This window comes from Bombina bombina, chromosome 5 (genome assembly GCF_027579735.1).
Source record: "Bombina bombina isolate aBomBom1 chromosome 5, aBomBom1.pri, whole genome shotgun sequence".
NCBI classification, from domain to species: Eukaryota; Metazoa; Chordata; class Amphibia; order Anura; family Bombinatoridae; genus Bombina; species Bombina bombina.
In genome coordinates, this window is record NC_069503.1 from 703958058 (window position 1) to 703979784 (window position 21727).

At 37.4% G+C, this 21727-nt stretch overlaps 1 protein-coding gene across 1 annotated transcript in view; it reads left to right on the forward strand.

The window, feature by feature from the left end:
* Window positions 1-16434, forward strand: part of BMP6 (bone morphogenetic protein 6) — a 381976-nt gene extending 365542 nt beyond the window's left edge. The window contains 4 exon segments of the mRNA XM_053714726.1: window positions 15745-15756; window positions 15758-15808; window positions 15810-15857; window positions 15859-16434. Of these exon segments, the coding sequence (XP_053570701.1) occupies window positions 15745-15756; window positions 15758-15808; window positions 15810-15857; window positions 15859-15897 (150 nt within the window). The 3' untranslated portion in view covers window positions 15898-16434.
* Window positions 16435-21727: the final 5293 nt, after the last annotated feature.

The window sequence follows — 21727 nt, forward strand, 5'->3', positions numbered from 1 at the left end:
AGGGGGTCTTTTTTATTTTGTTAGGGGGATTAGAGTAGGTGTAATTAGTTTAAAAATCTTGTAATTATTTTATTATTTTCAGTAATTTAGTGTTTTGGTTTTTTTGTACTTTAGATAATTTTATTTAATTTTAATGAATTTAATTATAGTGTAGTGTTAGGTGTAATTGTAACTTAGGTTAGGTTTTATTGTTTTATTTTACAGGTAAATTTGTCTTTACTCTTTATTTTAACTAGGAAGTTATTAAATAGTTAATAACTATTTGATAACTATTGCACCTAGTTAAAATAAATACAAAGTTGCCTGTAAAATAAAAATAAACCTTAAGATAGCTACAATGTAACTATTAGTTATACTGTAGCTATCTTACGGCTATATTTAGAGTTTTGTCGGTAACGACCCGAAAAGCTAACGCCGGCTTTTTTCTGGCCGCACCATAAAAATAACTCTGGTATTGAGAGTCCACATAAAGGCTGCGATAGGCTCCAAAAAAGGAGCGTAGAGCATATTTAACGCAGCTTCAACTCTCGATACCAGAGTTGCTTACGGACGCGGCCAGCCTCAAAAACGTGCTCGTGCACGATTCCCCCATAGGAAACAATGGGGCTGTTTGAGCTGAAAAAAAACCTAACACCTGCAAAAAAGCCGCGTTCAGCTCCTAACGCAGCCCCATTGTTTGCTATGCGGAAACACTTCCTACGTCTGCACCTAACACCCTAACATGTACCCCGAGTCTAAACACCCCTAGCCTTACACTTATTAACCCCTAATCTGCCGCCCCCGCTATCGCTGACACCTGCATATTATTATTAACCCCTAATCTGCCGCTCTGTAAACCGCCGCTACTTACATTATCCCTATGTACCCCTAATCTGCTGCCCTAACATCGCCGACCCCTATATTATATTTATTAACCCCTAATCTGCCCCCCACAACGTCGCCTCCACCTGCCTACACTTATTAACCCCTAATCTGCCGAGCGGACCTGAGCGCTACTATAATAAAGTTATTAACCCCTAATCCGCCTAACTAACCCTATAATAAATAGTATTAACCCCTAATCTGCCCTTCCTAACATCGCCGACACCTAACTTCAATTATTAACCCCTAATCTGCCGACTGGAGCTCACCGCTATTCTAATAAATGTATTAACCCCTAAAGCTAAGTCTAACCCTAACACTAACACCCCCCCTAAGTTAAATATAATTTACATCTAACGAAATTAATTATCTCTTATTAAATAAATTAGTCCTATTTAAAGCTAAATACTTACCTGTAAAATAAATCCTAATATAGCTACACTATAAATTATAATTATATTATAGCTATTTTAGGATTAATATTTATTTTACAGGTAACTTTGTAATTATTTTAACCAGGTACAATAGCTATTAAATAGTTAAGAACTATTTAATAGTTACCTAGTTAAAATAATAACAAAATTACCTGTAAAATAAATCCTAACCTAAGTTACAATTAAACCTAACACTACACTATCATTAAATTAATTAAATAAAATATCTACAATTACCTACAATTAAACCTAACACTACACTATCAATACATTAATTAAATACAATATCTACAAATAACTACAATGAAATAAACTAACTAAAGTACAAAAAATAAAAAAGAACTAAGTTACAAAAAATAAAAAATATTTACAAACATAAGGAAAATCTTACAACAATTTTAAACTAATTACACCTACTCTAAGCCCCCTAATAAAATAACAAAGACCCCCAAAATAAAAAATGCCCTACCCTATTCTAAATTACTAAAGTTCAAAAATCTTTTACCTTACCAGCCCTGAACAGGGCCCTTTGCGGGGCATGCCCCAAGAAGTTCATTTCTTTTGCCTGTAAAAAAAAACATACAATACCCCCCCCCCAACATTACAACCCGCCACCCACATACCCCTAATCTAACCCAAACCCCCCTTAAATAAACCTAACACTAAGCCCCTGAAGATCATCCTACCTTGTCTTCACCTCACCGGGTATCACACCGATCCGTCCTGGCTCCGATATCTTCATCCAACCCAAGCGGGGGCTAGACATCCACTGAAGAAGTCCAGAAGAGGGTCCAAAGTCTTCATCCTATCCGGGAAGAAGAGTAGATCCGGACCGGCAACCATCATCTTCCAAGCGGCATCTTCTATCTTCATCCGATGAGGACCGGCTCTATCCTGAAGACCTCCACCGCGGACCCATCTTCATCCGGCGACGTCCAACTGAAGAATGACGGTTCCTTTAAGGGACGTCATCCAAGATGGCGTCCCTCGAATTCCGATTGGCTGATAGGATTCTATCAGCCAATCGGAATTAAGGTAGGAATATTCTGATTGGCTGATGGAATCAGCCAATCAGAATCAAGTTCAATCCGATTGGCTGATCCAATCAGCCAATCAGATTGAGCTCGCATTCTATTGGCTGTTCCGATCAGCCAATAGAATGCGAGCTCAATCTGATTGGCTGATTGGATCAGCCAATCGGATTGAACTTGATTCTGATTGGCTGATTCCATCAGCCAATCAGAATATTCCTACCTTAATTCCGATTGGCTGATAGAATCCTATCAGCCAATCGGAATTCGAGGGACGCCATCTTGGATGACGTCCCTTAAAGGAACCGTCATTCTTCAGTTGGACGTCGCCGGATGAAGATGGGTCCGCGGTGGAGGTCTTCAGGATGGAGCCGGTCCTCATCGGATGAAGATAGAAGATGCCGCATGGAAGATGATGGTTGCCGGTCCGGATCTACTCTTCTTCCCGGATAGGATGAAGACTTTGGAGCCTCTTCTGGACCTCTTCAGCCGCCGGAAGATGGATCGCCAGCCCCCGCTTGGGTTGGATGAAGATTTTGGAGCCAGTACGGATCGGTGAACCTGGTATGGTGAAGACAAGGTAGGATGATCTTCAGGGGCTTAGTGTTAGGTTTATTTTAAGGGGGGTTTGGGTTAGATTAGGGGTATGTGGGTGGTGGGTTGTAATGTTGGGGGGGGTATTGTATGTTTTTTTTTTACAGGCAAAAGAGCTGAACTTCTTGGGGCATGCCTCGCAAAGGGCCCTGTTCAGGGCTGGTAAGGTAAAAGAGCTTTGAACTTTAGTAATTTAGAATAGGGTAGGGCATTTTTTTATTTTGGGGGGCTTTGTTATTTTATTAGGGGGCTTAGAGTAGGTGTAATTAGTTTAAAATTGTTGCAATATTTTTCTTATGTTTGTAAATATTTTTTTATTTTTTGTAACTTAGTTCTTTTTTATTTTTTGTACTTTAGTTAGTTTATTTCATTGTAGTTATTTGTAGGTATTGTATTTAATTTATTTATGATAGTGTAGTGTTAGGTTTAATTGTAGGTAATTGTAGGTATTTTATTTAATTAATTTATTGATAGTGTAGTGTTAGGTTTAATTGTAACTTAGGTTAGGATTTATTTTACAGGTAAATTTGTAATTATTTTAACTATTTTAGCTATTAAATAGTTCTTAACTATTTAATAGCTATTGTACCTGGTTAAAATAAATACAAAGTTACCTGTAAAATAAATATTAATCCTAAAATAGCTATAATATAATTATAATTTATGTTGTAGCTATATTAGGATTTATTTTACAGGTAAGTATTTAGCTTTAAATAGGAATAATTTATTTAATAAGAGTTAATTAATTTCGTTAGATTAAAATTATATTTAATTTAGGGGGGTGTTAGTGTTAGGGTTAGATTTAGCTTTAGGGGTTAATACATTTATTAGAATAGCGGCGAGCTGCTTTAGAAGCTGAACGCTGATTTTTTGCAGGTGTTAGGTTTTTTTTCAGCCAGCTCTCCCCCATTGATTCCTATGGGGAAATCGTGCACGAGTACGTTTTAGCAGCTCACCGCTACCGTAAGCAGCGCTGGTATTGAGGTGAGATGTGGAGCTAAATTTTACTCTTCGCTCACTTTTTTGCGGTTAATGCCGGGTTTCTAAAAACCCGTATTACCAGCGCTGTCTGTGAGCGGTGAGCATAAACTGCTCGTTAGCACGCACCCCTGTTAACGCAAAACTCGTAATCTAGGTGTAAGACTTTATATCACTCCCAGTTGTTCTCCTGCTAACTTCTTTTGCCTCTATGAAATTTTATATCCCAGAGAGCCTTATTACTTTCTATGGAAGGCATCTCTCATCTATCTGGGACTTCCAGGTTCCACCCTTTTTCTTATAGAATTCAGTGAGTTCAGCCTCTGTGAAGTTTGCACTATTATTTCTTTCTGAGCTAGAGAATCTTTGCTTATCAGGCCCATAGAAAGTAATGAAGCTCTTTGGGAAACTGAAGCGGTCAGTTTTTTAAATAGAACAAATACATAAAGTAATGTAATTTGTAAAATAAATACATAAATATACGAAGTATGAGTAATTAGTTAAAGTTACACAGAAACTGTCAAAGCATAATCAGAATTTGTAAAATCCCAATCCTAAATACACTACTGTACATTGAATCTATGTGTCTAGAGGAGATGCTCAAAGGACAACATATCATTACTGGAGCAGCCAGGGTAGAGTGTGCTGCCAAATTTTATTGCTAGAAGGCCTGTGCTATGTACTTTCCTGGTTTGTGTTTTGTCCAGTCCTATTTTCCCTATTTTTATGATAAGCTTCAGTTTAAGTACTCCTTAAATTAAGGAAAAAATTTTGTGAAAAATGTTCCAAACTATTAACTAATTTTTTAAAAAAACTCTTATTGAGAAAATTAAGATTACCACAATAAAATTAAAAAAAGATTATAGTTGTCTTTATAATCATATATTAACTTATAGAGATATACAGATTACTCAATGCAACTGAAATACATAGGCCTAGATTTAGAGTTGGGCGGTAGCCGTCAAAACCAGCGTTAGAGGCTCCTAACGCTGGTTTTTACCGCCCTCTGGTATTTGGAATCAGTCATTAAAGGGTCTAACGCTCACTTTCCAGCCGCGACTTTTCCATACCGCAGATCCCCTTATGTCAATTGCGTATCCTATCTTTTCAATGGGATCTTTCTAACTCCGGTATTTAGAGTCTTGGCTGAAGTGAGCGTTAGAAATCTAACGACAAACTCCAGCCGCAGAAAAAGTCAGTAGTTAACAGCTTTATGGGCTAACGCCGGTTTATAAAGCTCTTAACTACTGTGCTCTAACGTACACTAACACCCATAAACTACCTATGTACCCCTAAAACCGAGGTCCCCCCCACACCGCCGCCACTCGATTAAATTTTTTTAACCCCTAATCTGCCGACCGCCACCTACGTTATACTTATGTACCCCTAATCTGCTGCCCCCTAACACCGCCGACCCCTATATTATATTTATTAACCCCTAACCTGCCCCCCACAACGTCGTCGCCAGCTACCAACAATAATTAACCCCTAATCTGCGACCGCAAAGCGCCGCTACTTACGTTATCCTTATGTACCCCTAATCTGCTGCCCCTAACACCGCCGACCCCTATATTATATTTATTAACCCCTAACCTGCCCCCCACAACGTCGCCTCCACCTGCCTACACTTATTAACCCCTAATCTGCCGAGCGGATCTCACCGCTACTATAATAAAGTTATTAAACCCTAATCCGCCTCACTCCCGCCTCAATAACCCTATAATGAATAGTATTAACCCCTAATCTGCCCTCCCTAACATCGCTGACACCAAACTTCAAACATTAACCCCTAATCTGCCGACTGGAGCTCACCGCTATTCTAATAAATGTATTAACCCCTAAAGCTAAATCTAACCCTAACACTAACACCCCCCTAACTTAAATATAATTTAAATCTAACGAAATTAATTAACTCTTATTAAATAAATTATTCCTATTTAAAGCTAAATACTTACCTGTAAAATAAATCCTAATATAGCTACAATATAAATTATAATTATATTATAGCTATTTTAGGATTTATATTTATTTTACAGGTAACTTTGTATTTATTTTAAACAGGTACAATAGCTATTAATAGTTAAGAACTATTTTAATAGCTAAAATAGTTAAAATAATTACAAAATTACCTGTAAAATAAATCCTAACCTAAGTTACAATTAAACCTAACACTACACTATCAATAAATTAATTAAATAAAATACCTACAATTACCTACAATTAAACCTAACACTACACTATCAATACATTAATTAAATACAATATCTACAAATAAATACAATGAAATAAACTAACTAAAGTACAAAAAATAAAAAGAACTAAGTTACAAAAAATAAAAAATATTTACAAACATCAGAAAAATATTACAACAATTTTAAACTAATTAAACCTACTCTAAGCCCCCTAATAAAATAACAAAGACCCCCAAAATAAAAAAATGCCCTACCCTATTCTAAATTACAAAAGTTCAAAGCTCTTTTACCTTACCAGCCCTGAACAGGGCTCTTTGCGGGGCATGCCCCAAAGAATTCAGCTCTTTTGCCTGTAAAAAACCCACATACAATACCCCCCCCCCAACATTACAACCCACCACCCCACATACCCCTAATCTAACCCAAACCCCCCTTAAATAAACCTAACACTAAGCCCCCTGAAGATCTTCCTACCTTATCTTCACCATACCAGGTTCACCGATCGATCCAGAAGAGCTCCTCCGATGTCTTGATCCAAGCCCAAGCGGGGGGCTGAAGATGTCGTGATCAGCTGAAGTCTTCATCCAAGCGGGAGCTGAAGAGGTCCATATATATAAGTATATTCCATGAATCAACCACCCATGCTGTGAAGTGAACAATTAGCTATGAGCTTCATGAAATCTTATAGTCCTACTTTAGCAAGAAAATGGGATGACAGGATTCTGGCAAAAAAGGGTCCATGCAGGGCCGGCTCAACCATGGGACCAAGTGGGTTCAACGGACCCAGGCAGCACTTGACAATGGGCAGCACTTCAGTGACTTAGTCAATCACTGTCAGATCCAGAACTAGGGGATGGAACTACCATTGGTGCAGTGGCACCAGGGCCCAACAAACCCCAGACAGACAAGGTTTGCTCCTTTGAACCTGTCCACTCGGTCAATCACACACGAGCGGGGGCTGTCAATTACCCCGGTCCGACTAATCTGGGGTGATTGCAAACCGCTTGCTCAAAGCTGGTGTATAAGGTAAAAAACAGCAGTCTGCTTCTTCACTATCAGTTGCAGGCTCATTCATGTGAGCCTGCACAGAAGGCCCTCCAAAGCTGCATCTGCCGAAAAACATTTTTGCACCAGGGCCCTCTGTTAAGTAGGTCTGCTGCTGCCCAGAACACTCCTGCCTTCTGTCTTCGTGGGGGAAGTCACAGGCTCCCAGCAGCATAACCTCATCATGCACAAATATACAGAACCCTTCAGGAGAGACATTCAAGGTGGGACAAGTGCTTCTTTTCCCTACCTACCTTCCCACTTATTGCTTAATTGTGCATAAGCATTGTTTGCATGCAAGTAGGCAGGCAGGCATAGTAAGGTCAGCGGCCAGGCTATTCGGTGGATATGCTAAACAGTAAAGTTACTACTGGGGCAGGAAACATTTTATTTTCGGATCAAGGCAGTATCTTGAGTCTATGGTAGGTATTAGGGTAGCCAATATATTATTATTGTATATATTTCTTATCACACACATTTATTTTGTCTTCCATTGTGCCTAAAACATGTGTGTCTTGCCTGGGGGTTTTACTGATTGATACATAGTTAGCATGTTCATCCTACTATGCATATTTAGCACATGTTCAGTCATTTGTGGCTTATAACAATTTTTGTGCTATTTCTAAACAAGGTTTGAAGAAACAGAGGCTATGTGTACTTTGTGGAAATCGGTATGCTGTGAAAGAGAACTTGCAGAGTTAAAAATGTCTTGCATTATCTGCAACACTGCTTGGAGATGACAAAATTAGAAATTAAATTATAAAAACTGAAATTTCTATATCTTGGCCTATAACCTAGAAGAGAATACTTACCAGGTGAGATCCCCTCTACAGAGGGGGCATGGACAGAAACAACCATGCCCCTTTTCCCTATATATCCCTCACCTCGTTCTGGACAGCATAGGAACCCAATAAAGGGTCAGGGCCAAACTGGGAATAAAAATCAGCCCTGTAAAAAATGTATTATATTATATATATATATATATATATATATATACTATATATATATATATATATATATATATATATATATATATATATATATATATATATATATATATCATATATATACATACATACATACATACAGGGAGTGCAGAATTATTAGGCAAGTTGTATTTTTGAGGATTAATTTTATTATTGAACAACAACCATGTTCTCAATAACCCAAAAAACTCATTAATATCAAAGCTGAATAGTTTTGGAAGTAGTTTTTAGTTTGTTTTTAGTTATAGCTATTTTAGGGGGATATCTGTGTGTGCAGCAGCAACCACAGCCTCCCAGACACTGTTCAGAGAGGTGTACTGTTTTCCCTCCTTGTAAATCTCACATTTGATGATGGACCACAGGTTCTCAATGGGGTTCAGATCAGGTGAACAAGGAGGCCATGTCATTAGATTTTCTTCTTTTATACCCTTTCTTGCCAGCCACGCTGTGGAGTACTTGGACGCGTGTGATGGAGCATTGTCCTGCATGAAAATCATGTTTTCTTGAAGGATGCAGACTTCTTCCTGTACCACTGCTTGAAGAAGGTGTCTTCCAGAAACTGGCAGTAGGACTGGGAGTTGAGCTTGACTCCATCCTCAACCCGAAAAGGCCCCACAAGCTCATCTTTGATGATACCAGCCCAAACCAGTACTCCACCTCCACCTTGCTGGCGTCTGAGTCGGACTGGAGCTCTCTGCCCTTTACCAATCCAGCCACGGGCCATCCATCTGGCCCATCAAGACTTACTCTCATTTCATCAGTCCATAAAACCTTAGAAAAATCAGTCTTGAGATATTTCTTGGCCCAGTCTTGACGTTTCAGCTTGTGTGTCTTATTCAGTGGTGGTCGTCTTTCAGCCTTTCTTACCTTGGCCATGTCTCTGAGTATTGCACACCTTGTGCTTTTGGGGCACTCCAGTGATGTTGCAGCTCTGAAATATGGCCCAAACTGGTGGCAAGTGGCATCTTGGCAGCTGCACACTTGACTTTTCTCAGTTTATGGGCAGTTATTTTGTGCCTTGGTTTTTCCACACGCTTCTTGCGACCCTGTTGACTATTTGAATGAAACGCTTGATTGTTCGATGATCACGCTTCAGAAGCTTTGCAATTTTAAGAGTGCTGCATCCCTCTGCAAGATATCTCACTATTTTTGACTTTTCTGAGCCTGTCAAGTCCTTCTTTTGACCCATTTTGCCAAAGGAAAGGAGTTGCCTAATAATTATGCACACCTGATATAGGGTGTTGATGTCATTAGACCACACCCCTTCTCATTACAGAGATGCACATCACCTAATATGCTTAATTGGTAGTAGGCTTTCGAGCCTATACAGCTTGGAGTAAGACAACATGCATAAAGAGGATGATGTGGTCAAAATACTCATTTGCCTAATAATTCTGCACTACCTGCTACAGTTGTTTGTAATCATAATTAGACTTTCAGCTGTTTGCAATGAACAAATCAAACAAAAGCAATTGAAATAGTGCAACACAATAATTGCTTCAAGTGGTTTACCCAAATTCAATGAAAATGCAACTTTTATTGAATTATGCATTCTAAAATTATTCAACACCTTTATGGCAAGCATCGTTAATACTTATAGAAAAATTAGAGAAGGCACCAACATAGCGTAATACAATCAACATATATCACAAATAGTAGTAAGTTAACTAGTCACACCCACATTTATTGAAGCACTGAAAAAGTTGCTAATAAAGTGGACCAAATCTTTAAGAGTCACCTGGCTAACTTGCCTCCAGTCTCTGGAACAGGGAATTCGTCTGTTTAATGGTATCCCAAAAAGTGTGTATCAAGGCCCAGACAGGTTTCAGTGTGCTGCAGCAGTGTATCTGGGACTCATGTGATACACAAGGTATCGTCATTAAATGTTAATTAAATCAATGTTTATTAAACAAACACAAAGGAACAGCATGATGAAACGGTTGTTAACTGAGAAACGCGTTGCAGTGGAGGATTGGCAACTTTTGGCCCAGGGGACAAGTATAACCCAGTGGCCCATGTACTGCAACTGCTTTCTGGAAAGGAAACCCATATGGACTGTGTGTAACACCAGCAATACCAATTGCCCACCTATGAGGGGGAATGCAAACATGAGGTCCTTTCAGGATTTTATTGCATAAAAAAAATCAGGTAGTTTTTGTTTGTTTGAAAAAATTAAATAAATATGTTAAAAGTAACAAAACAATATACAGGATTAAACCATTATCCATTGCCAGCTATTATAACAACCCTGTGAAGCAGTTCAAACCCCAAACTGAATCTAAACCTCCTTTTTTATGAGTCCCCAGTACAAAACCAGATATATGCTCTGTTTAAGTGTCTGCCACAGAGCACCAAATAATATACAGATAAGGAGCACAGCCGTTCTTTACTTACTTATTATAAGTATATTTAATGTCTGCCCTATGACCAAACCCATGGCCTCCAGTCCAGTGATTGATAACTGCTAAAACGTGGCATACTTGATGATTGTGATGATTCGCCATGAGTTCTATTTCTGGAAGGTCCCATCTTCTGATAATTAGAAGGAAAATATCTCTTTTTAGATACCATTCTGTTGAACCAGCCTTCTTCCTGCTCAGAAAGTTTTGCGGTCCCAATAGATGAGCTTCTGTAAGGAAGGATAAACGTTTTTGAGCCCACTGAAAACTGGTGCCACTGCCTGCAGTGCTGCCAAACTGTGAGTTACCCCTTGATATTTGATGTAGTAGACTGTTGTCATCTTGTCTGACAGAATCCTTACTGACTGATTCTGAAGAAAAGCTTGTAAGGCCTGAATCTGAAGCCCAGGCTGTGGTGCAATTTGTGTACAGTTCTGTTTAAGGGATTTGGAGTCAGGAAGATTCGAAACTTCCAGGAAATGGGCCGGCTTCTAAGCTTTATATTCCTGCTTTTTATATAAAGATAGAAAAGAACTAAGAAAAATTGATAAAAGGAGTAAATTAGAAAGTTGCTAAAAAAATGCATGCTCTATCTGAATCAAAAAGAAAAAAATTGGGTTTAGAATCCTTTAAAGGGACATAAAAACCATTGTTTTTCTTTCATGCTTGAGAAAGAGCATGCAATTTTAAAATGTTTTGAATTTTCTTCTATTATCTAATTGCTTCATTCTCTTGATACCCTTTGTTGAAAAGCATAGCAAATATGCTCAGTAGCTGCTCATTGGTGGCTGCACCTAGATGCCTTGTGTTATTGGCTCACCATTGTGCATTGCTATTTCTTCAACAAAGGTACCTAAAGAATGAAGGAAATCCGATAGAAGTAAATTGGAATGTTGTTTCTGTACTCTAGCTAAATCTGAAAGAAAATTTTAGGTTTTGTTTTCTAAATACAATAAAAAGGTCAAAGCGGTCAAATAAAAAATAAATGGTTTGTCCATTTTCGTTTTTATACCAGATATCATTTTTAAGAAAGGGCAAGAGCCAGATAAGAAATTATGTCCATATTTAGGTGGCCAGCAACAAAGTTGCAGGACAACCTATTGTTATTGTTCGGATTATTATTAGGTGGCCAGCAACAAAGTTGCAGGACAACCTATTGTTATTGTTCGGATTATTTATTATTATTATTATTATTATTATTATTATTATTCTTTTTATTCCGCCAAGCTTTGTATTCAATTGCCCATAACTGCTTAACTGTTTTTGCAAAGCTCTTAAAATCAGGTATGCTGGTACAGCCTATTGCTGTGCTACATCTCATGCAAAATTGAACTCATAGGTCACATGCTCTGGCAGCCATATTGTTTTTTGCGACAAATTTCGACAAACGTTTAAAAATCTTTAGCTCTGTAACTGCTTATGTTACAACTTTGAAACTCGCTGTGCTTAGTGCTACTATGACCTGAAATTGCTATTGCTCAGAAAAGTGCCTAGGTCACATGATGTGGCAGCCATCCTTGCATTTTGCGAAAATATTCAAACATCTTCTTCTCCTAAACCGCTTAGTGCAATGACACGCAATTTTGCACATATGCTCTTTGCAAGGTCCTCTACCAAGTTTGTTCAAACTGCGATTTTTCCATAATCAACATGGCTGCTGTGAGACATTAACCTTTTTATCGCCATTTAATTGCGTAAATTTGCACTTTATACATTAGTTTTACAATATTTAAACATTATTACAGTGTAATAGACACATGATTTACACATAGTCATAACCCTTAAAGACAATATTGCAGTTAAAATTCGCATTGCGCAATCGCCTTTGTGAATGAAACATTTGCAAATTTTCCTGAACTTCTGCAAATTGTAGAGGTCTATAGTGAGCATTAGTATGATGTGCAATTTGAAAGCCATACATTGCATAGCTTGGCGGCCACATAACTGCTTAACTGTTTTTGCAAAGCTCTTAAAATCAGGTATGCTGGTACAGCCTATTGCTGTGCTACATCTCATGCAAATTGAACTCATAGGTCACATGCTCTGGCAGCCATATTGTTTTTTGCGACAAATTTTGACAAACGCTTAAAAATCTTTAGCTCTGTAACTGCTTATGTTACAACTTTGAAAACTCGCTGTGCTTAGTGCTACTATGACCTGAAATTGCTATTGCTCAAGAAAAGTGCCTAGGTTCACATGATGTGGCAGCCATCTTGCATTTTGCGAAAATATTCAAACATCTTCTTCTCCTAAACCGCTTAGTGCAATGACACGCAATTTTGCACATATGCTCTTTGCAAGGTCCTCTACCAAGTTTGTTCAAACTGCGATTTTTCCATAATCAACATGGCTGCTGTGAGACATTAACCTTTTTATCGCCATTTAATTGCGTAAATTTGCACTTTATACATTAGTTTTACAATATTTAACAATATTACAGTGCAATAGACACATGATTACACATAGTCATAACCCTTAAAGACAATATTGCAGTTAAAATTCGCATTGCGCAATCGCCTTTGTGAAATGAAACATTTGCAAATTTTCCTGAAACTTCTGCAAATTGTAGAGGTCTATAGTGAGCATTAGTATGTGCAATTTGAAAGCCATACATTGCATAGCTTGGCGGCCATTTTGTTTCGTATGCGCCATTTTTAAAAACTATAAAAATCTTCTTCTCCGAAACCGCTTATGGGACAGACTTGAAATTTTGTTTATAGAGTTATCTTATGACTAATATTCAGATTTGTTCAAGAGAAGTTGATACGTCATGTGGTTTGGCAGCCATTTGAATTGTTCAAAATTGCTTAACGATATATTTAAAATTCCTAATAAAACAAAAACCGTTTTACAAAAATGCTTTATTTTTGCCAATGTTTATTGACATCTATAGTGAGCACTATTGTGCGTAATATGGAGGCTGTATATCTTACGATCGGGCAGCCATCTTGGTTTACGCGAACATTTCGAAAGTCTATTTTCTCTGCAACCGCTTATGTAAGAACTGTGAAATTTGCTGTATAGTTTATATTGTGTACCTAGATTCACAATTGCTCAGTAGGAGAGAATCAGTCACATGATGCGGCAGCAAGATCGGTTTTATGTTTATCGTAATTATTTGTAATTCAATACTTCCTCTTTTGAGTCAATTGCTCACAAAACACAAATTACTTATGCTAAACTCTTGAAATCAGGTGTGCTGGTACAGCCTATTGCAATGCTACATATCATGCAATATTGAACTCATAGGTCATAAAGTTACGCAGCCATTTTGTTTTTTGCGACAATTTCGAGAACTGCTTAATAATCTTTAGCTCTGGAACTGCTTATGTAGCAACTTTGAACTTGCTGTGCTTAGTGATGCTATGACCTAGATTTTCCATTGCTCCACAGAAGTGATTTAGTCACATGATGTAGCAACCATCTTCCATTTTTGCGAAAATATTTAAACATCTTCTTCTCTTAAACTGCTTAGTGCAATAAAGCGCAATTTTGCACGTATGCTCGTTGCAAGGTCTCTACCAACATTGTTAAACTTGCGATTTTTCCATAATCAACATGACTGCTGTGAGACATTAACCTTTCTATCGCCATTTAATTGCGTAATTTTGCACTTTATACATTAGTTTTACAGTATTTAACAATATTACAGTGTAATAGACACATGATTACACATAGTCATAACCCTTAAAGACAATATTGCAGTTAAAAATTCGCATTGCGCAGTCGGCCTTCGTGAAATAAAACATTTGCAAATTTTCATGAAACTTCTGCAAATTGTAGAGGTCTATAGTGAGCATTAGTATGTGCAATTTGAAAGCCATACATTGCATAGCTTGGCGGCTAGTTTGTTTCGTATGCGCCATTTTTAAAAACTATAAAAATCTTCTTCTCCGAAAACCGCTTATGGGACAGACTTGAAATTTTGTTTATAGAGTTATCTGTATGACTAACATTCAGATTTGTTCCACGAGAAGTTGATACGTCATGTGGTTTGACAGCCATTTTGAATTGTTCAAAATTGCTTAACGATATATTTAAATTCATAATAAAACAAAAAACCGTTTTACAAAAATGCTTTATTTTTGCCATGGTTATTGACATCTATAGTGAGCACTATTGTGCATAATATAGAGGCTGTATAGTCTTACGATCGGGCAGCCATCTTGGTTTACGCGAAAATTTCGAAAGTCCTATTTTCTCTGCAAACCGCTTATGTAAGAAACTGTGAAATTTGCTGTACAGTCTTATATGTAACCTAGAGTCACAGTTGTTCATGTTGAAGGAATTAGTCACAAGCTGTGGCAGCCATTATTGGGTTTACCGCAAAAATTTTGAAACTGTGTTTTCTTTCCAACCGCTTATGTTAAAACTGTGAAATTTGCTGTATAACCATATATTGTCACCTAGAGTTAAATTTGTTCATGTTGAAAGTATAGGTCTTATGGTGTTGAGCCATTTTAAAAACGCAAACATTTCGAAAATGTGTTTATTTTCCAAATGCTTATGTTAGAACTGTAAACAGTTGTTATATAGCTTTATTTTGTGACATAACTACTTATATGGCATTGCAAAAATAATGCGCTGGCCACCTCTATTGCTGCTTGCAGCTATATTTTAAGTTTAAATCTCTCTTTTTTTTCTTCCCTGGCCCGCTTTTGAAAATATGAAAAGATGCCTTCTGCATCTATCTTACCAAAACATACCACTCTTTATTTGAACAGTAGGATTCTATGAATAGGTGAGAAGGAACAGCCTTTTTAAAAAAGTTTTAAGGATATTTGCTTTACTAATGTGCTAACCATTTCAACAGCATCTGCATATGTGACCCGAATTTGAGTATCTGGATTTACTTACTTATAAATGTATGTTTGAATCTGCTATTTCCAAGCAATATTTTAGGTAAGCTAGATCTATAGTTGGAGGTAAGCTAGTTGGTAATATTATAATCTGTGATCCTTCTATGAAATACTTGTTTATAAATAAGGATTTTTCATATAGGGTAGTCCCCTGGCATATATGAAGGAATACTTCTTGGTATTTCTAATAACACCAAGTGGAATAAAGATATATGCCTATCTCTTCAATAATACACTCCACATTAATTATAAATACATAGTAACTGTGAATATTACATTCTTTTACTACATTTTTGTGTTTCACGTTATGTATTTTTAACCAATTGATCTTAGTATATTTTAATTATTTTTTTTTTTTTTTAACAGGTCCATCTTATGAAACCCAGAGTATGTTCCAAAGCCATGCTGTGCCCCAACAAAACTAAATGCCCATCTCTGTGCTATTTTTTGATGATAACTCAAATGTGATCCTGAAGAAATTATAGGAATATGGTGGTGAGAGCATGTGGCTGCCATTGACAGGATAAGGACACAGACAGAATGTTAATTCAATAATGCAAAAACTCATGCTGTCTATCACAAGGTTGTGGGTTTAAGCTGGTTACATTCTGTCCTTTTTATAAACTGAAACCTTCCACTGAAGCATTGGAGACACTTAAACTACACATGCCTTATTTAAAAGGATCAAACACATTAACTCCTTTTGGGCTTATGGAACAGGATTTTAAGATGGACATTTGGAGGTAGTGAAGAAGGAATCTTCCAAAATGAGGTTTTCTGAGTTTGTTTTAGTTAGCTTGGATCAAGCTGTGTTTCATTTAAAAATAATAATATATATGAATTATGTTAACCCTTGTTGCTGCTTTGGTGGCCCAGATCTTAGATGACCAGAAATGTTTGAAACAAAAAAAAAAGTTAAGTTCTGAAATGTTTTCAATAACTTACAGGCGGAGGTAATAATATGAACACCAATAAAGTATTTGTTATATCTGTTAACAGTTGTATTATTGATGTCTGCTAATGTTAATAAAACTGCTGCACATATTGGGGAAAGAACGTTGAAGAAAGCCTCATGTGAACTTTATTAGGGCTTGAACAGGTTTTTTTTTTTAACAGGTTTTTTTTATATTGGTTCCTTGGATTGGATGAGATAAGTGTTATACAGATTATGTACTTAGTTTACATATAAACATAATTACCAAGGATTTTCATTAGAGTTGTATGCCTGCATGCCACTGAAAACTCATCAAGAGTAGAATATTGCTGGAATGCTGCTAGGACCATGACCAAATGCTGTATTCTTTCTTTCTTTCTTTCTTTTCTATGGTCATCTTATTTCTCCAGATTAGAAATGATATAGATAGATAGATAGATAGATAGATAGATAGATAGATAGATAGATAGATAGATAGATAGATAGACATATTGGTCTTATATGAAATTGTTCCAGAACTTGGTCAGTAATCAAAAACATAATTTTCCACTCTCTAAACAAAAACATTGCATTAGAACCTAATTGACACAGTCATAGACAGCACTTTATTAGTATAGTATATATTCTGTGACAATTATAAGAGGGGGTGCCTCAGAAATACCTTAACATTTGTGTTTTCACTCTAAATTATATTCACTGTTTTTTTTTTAAATAATTTATAAAATGATATGTGCCCTACCACTTATAAAAAATATATATTGATTAGCAATTATTTTTCAAATGGAATTATGGAAATGATCCTATTTAATATGACGCACAATATCTTATGTGATAGGTACAACGTTTTCACATTGTCCAAGAAGTAAAACAAAGTATGTGTAAAAATACCAGAGGGCAGGGGCATTTTTTTCACAATAATTGAATTTGCATACCAGATTGGGTTTTACAGCAATCCATTCAAGCAGTTGAAAAACAGTAAAGAAAATGTAAAAAAATTTAAACCCAGAGTTTAAGGGTCTTACTCAAAGCAAGGAAATGTTGGTTTTAGTACTAGCTTAAAGCAACATAAAGGTATGTAAAAAGTTACAGACAGACAGATAGTTAGATAGATAGAAATAGGCAGGCAGGCAGATGATAGATAGATAGATAGATAGATAGATAGATAGATAGATAGATAGAGACAGATATACAGATAGATAGATAGATAGATAGATAGATAGATAGATAGATAGATAGAAATAGACAGACAGATAGATAGCCCAGAGAAATGTTCCATATTCTGTTTGAAAACACAAAAAATAGATTGTTGCTGAAATTTTGCTGTAGAAATCTCTGGAGGCAACAATATATTTGATGCTTTCAAGCAAATGAAGACAGAGTTTTCCTTTGGGGTACGTTTTTCTATCGTGCTTAGTAATATGCCTTCTTTTAAATATTGCAATTTTTTGTTTTTCAGTCCTTTGCATCATTTCAATGTAAATTTGAAAATTAAAGCGACATTTAACTGCTGGCTACAACTACAGTTCCGAGGCTACTTTTCACCATTTTCCTCTTGTGCCTGCAGCTGTCTTTAAAGCTATTTTCTTATTTAACAAGTGATTAGTGAGGTTCTGCATTTCACACTGGGTGCCACCATCTTTTTACATTTTCTGACCCCATGTGACAGAAGCAGCGCTCACTCACAGATCAGTGATATTATTGTATTCTTGACAAGCCTTATTTGCACTTCAGTTTAACGTGTAGAATACAGAGCAGGAGCTGTTTGTTTTGCAGTGGCTGTGCTACTCTATATTATCCCCTGAGGGTTTTATATTTTTATTGTAACTTTTAAATTGTGTACAAAAAACTGCAAATATGTATAAGGTTTCTGCTTTCTGTTTGTGCAAGATAAACCAAAGGGCAAAGTACAGCTGTCAAAAAGTCAGTAACAACTCAGATCTATGAAAGTAAACTACTTTCTATCAGAGGAAGCAACAAAGCTGCTCTACCAAGATGGTGGCGCCCAGTATAAAGATACAGAGCTTTACCAACTAGTTAAATGAAGAGATTTACTTTAACCCTTTCCTACCAGGACTCGCATGTCTACATCGCAAAGTTCCAATATAAACAAATGAGTAAAGATTAAAATCACAAGATCATCCATGCAATTGTGTGATTTCAATGATTGGGATCGGGTCAAGGGGAGTGCCCTCCCAGCCCACAACCCCTTATAGGAAGTGGCTAAGGTCTCAGACAGCCAAATGGTCAGGAGTTCCATGCCGTCCTAATGGCGCTAGATCCCAACAAGTTAGGATGACCATAGAACATCCTAAAGGCAGGAAGGGGTTAAAGAGCGCTGAAGGAAAAACAAGAGCATGGTGAGTAGTAACTATGCACCTTAGTTGTACCCAGCAGTTTAATGTCCCTTTAAACTCTTTCACTAACTGCTCAATATAATGATCACAAATCCCACTGGACAACACTACCTTACCCAGGAGCTCTTTATTTACAACAAAAGGTTCAAAATATTTTGATGGGGGAACAGAGAGATTGTTTTAAATTGTTATTCAGAGATTACTGTAAACAGGAATGTCCTTATCTTTTTGCTCTTCAGTGAAAACTTACTCTCACTTTCTAACCCTTGTATACATTCTGTAATAATGATATAAAGTTATTGAAACCCAATTATTTTGCTTATGTGGGGCCTCTTCTCCTTCAAAAGAAAGGTCACTTCCCCATTAAATCCCAGACCACTGTAAATTACTATGCTATTACTATGGCAACCACCATCCTTAAAGGGACACTGAACCCCAAATTTTTTCTTTTGTGATTCAGATAGAGCATGAAATTTAAGCAACTTTCTATTTACTCCTATTATCAATTTTTCTTCTACGTTCTCTTGCTATCTTTTTTTGAAAAGAAGGCATCTAAGCTTTTTTTTTAGGTTCAGTACTCTGGACAGCACTTTTTTTTATTGGTGGATGAATTTATCCACCAATCAGCAAGGACAACCCAGTTTGTTCACCAAAACTGGGCCGGCATCTAAACTTGCATTCTTGCATTTCAAATAAAGATACCAAGAGAATGAAGGAAATGTGATAATAGGAGTAAATAGAAAGGTGCTTAAAATGTCATGCTCTATCTGAATCACAAAAGAAAAAAATTGGGTTCAGTGTCCCTTTAATGGTTTATGTAATTAGTTTGCGACTCTCCAAAAAAATTTAAGTTAACAATTATGTTTAAAATCTGCTTTTAAATTATTTAGAAAATGTTAAAACTTGAGAGCATGGACTACTAATTGATTGAAATATTACTTATCCTGCACTCCAGCATATGACTATAAACATGATAGAGGTATCTACAGTTTTCGCTGATTGGGTGGGTGTGTTTGTGTACACTAGAAACTTAACCAAAGATTACACACACAAAAAATTAGTGTGAAAAACATTGTTGTGTCCACAAAATGATGTAAACCAGAGCCACAATGAATACTGTAAGTGATAGGCTTCTATAAATATGGTAGATTTTCTAATTTTTTTTGCATTGATCACCACAGACAACAATAGATAAAATAATAAATGGCTCATGAGTTTAAAAGAAGATAAGATCAAAACATCCCTAAATAGTAAATCAGAATATGTGATTAACCTTTTGGAAAGTTGCTGTCATATTTTTTATGTTGGTTATACAATTTTTTTTTTTAACTAGTTGTTTGATATCACATGAAAAATATAGTGGTTGGTGATGGTGTATGCAAAACCTTTGCAGAAATCAATAATAAAAATACAAATTAAGGGGGGCGTGTCCAGGCCATGACCTAAGATGGCTGCTAAACTGGGAGCTCTGTTACTAAAAATTGCAATCCGCCTTGCAATCGACTTCTTTTGCATCCATCCAGATGAAAACTGATCGGTTTGCAGTGGATAAAGCTTTGCTGGACTGGATTATAGCTATATTGTGAGAAAAGAAGTCTTCCAGACTGGGACCGCAGGGTTCCCTAGGCGGCCTACAAGGAAAGGGAACTCAGCACCCCCCCCCCCCCCCCCGGGGAACCGGGGTAAGCAGAGTAAATACTATGCCTCTGCATCCGTTTGTTAGGCTGTAAACAGTGGTCAAAGAAGCACCCTCCTGCACTAAACTATCATGGAGGAGCTCTACTCTTTTATTAAAGGCCTGATGGAGAAGTGGGAGAGGCTGATCTGCCAAAGAATTGACACTCTAGCTGCGAAGCAGTCCGCACTTTCCCTAGCAATTTATCTAACAGAGCGCGGTGAAGTGCTGCAAAAACAACCGCGGAATGTCCCATCACACAATCTGAGGTCTGAGGACAAGGGATGGCGAACACAGCATACACCAGAATGCCCTTTTCCCTCTTGGCATTGGAGAAGCGTGAACTTGGGCTGCCTAAGGGGGCTGAGACAAACTGCGGCCTTGTGGAGGCCTCTCGGCGCCTTTTAGTTAGGTGCGGTCAGCAGAGCTACTCACATCTCGCTGCGGAAAGAGCCGTTCTGGCAGTCTCGCTGGAGGATGAAGCGGAGTCCGGGGAGCCGCGGCAGTTCAAACTAATGTCACCTTGTAGGGTGAGCGCAGAGGTGGTTCCGGCTACTCTACCTGCATTTGCCGTTCTTGTTTGGAGGGAAGCGGCCGGCCTTCTGGACTGGAGTGACGAAGTAAATCCATCCATTTGTAAGACCTCCCTACTTCAGCGAGTAGGCATCGGATAAGTACAGAGACTTTTGTTTCATACTGGACCCAGCTTGAGAGACTATATATGTTTAGCAATCACGTTGGGTTAAAGCTGCTGTGCCACTTTTCTCTCTTACATAGATGGCCCCTTATATGTAGATGTGTGGGGACAGCATGCTTGTTAACCGATTCATTTGAGTACTGCTAATGTAATGTATCCTGCAGGTAATTGTTACTGTCTATACGGCAGCACTGTATGCTAGCACTGTATGCTTAAGATAGGGGTGAAGGGTATCTCAGAAGAACAGGAATACATACCTTGATCCGGCATAATCATAGGATCTATATTCACAAGCTATTTAAGTCTGCCTAGATTAGCCTACAATGTAAATATGCAATAATGTGTATATGTGGGGATGCAATATCATACATTTCTGTCCCTACCCTATATGTAGGGCCTTCTTTTTCTAAATCCTATCTCAGTGTAAAGACTATAATGCTTATTTTATTAACCATGCATGTGACTCACTGCTTATTTAGATATGTGCTCTAAAGGCACAGTTACCTATTTTGGGGGTAAATATTTGATGCCTCCACATGGCTATATAGCAATATATCTTTAGACTTAAGTTTATGGTCTATGCGTGGTATGCCAGGGTCTCATGGAGTTCTCTAAGATGACATTTGTCATACACACATTCGGCCAAGACCCATATAGGGTCCTGTAAATAGCCCTCCCCCATAGTACCC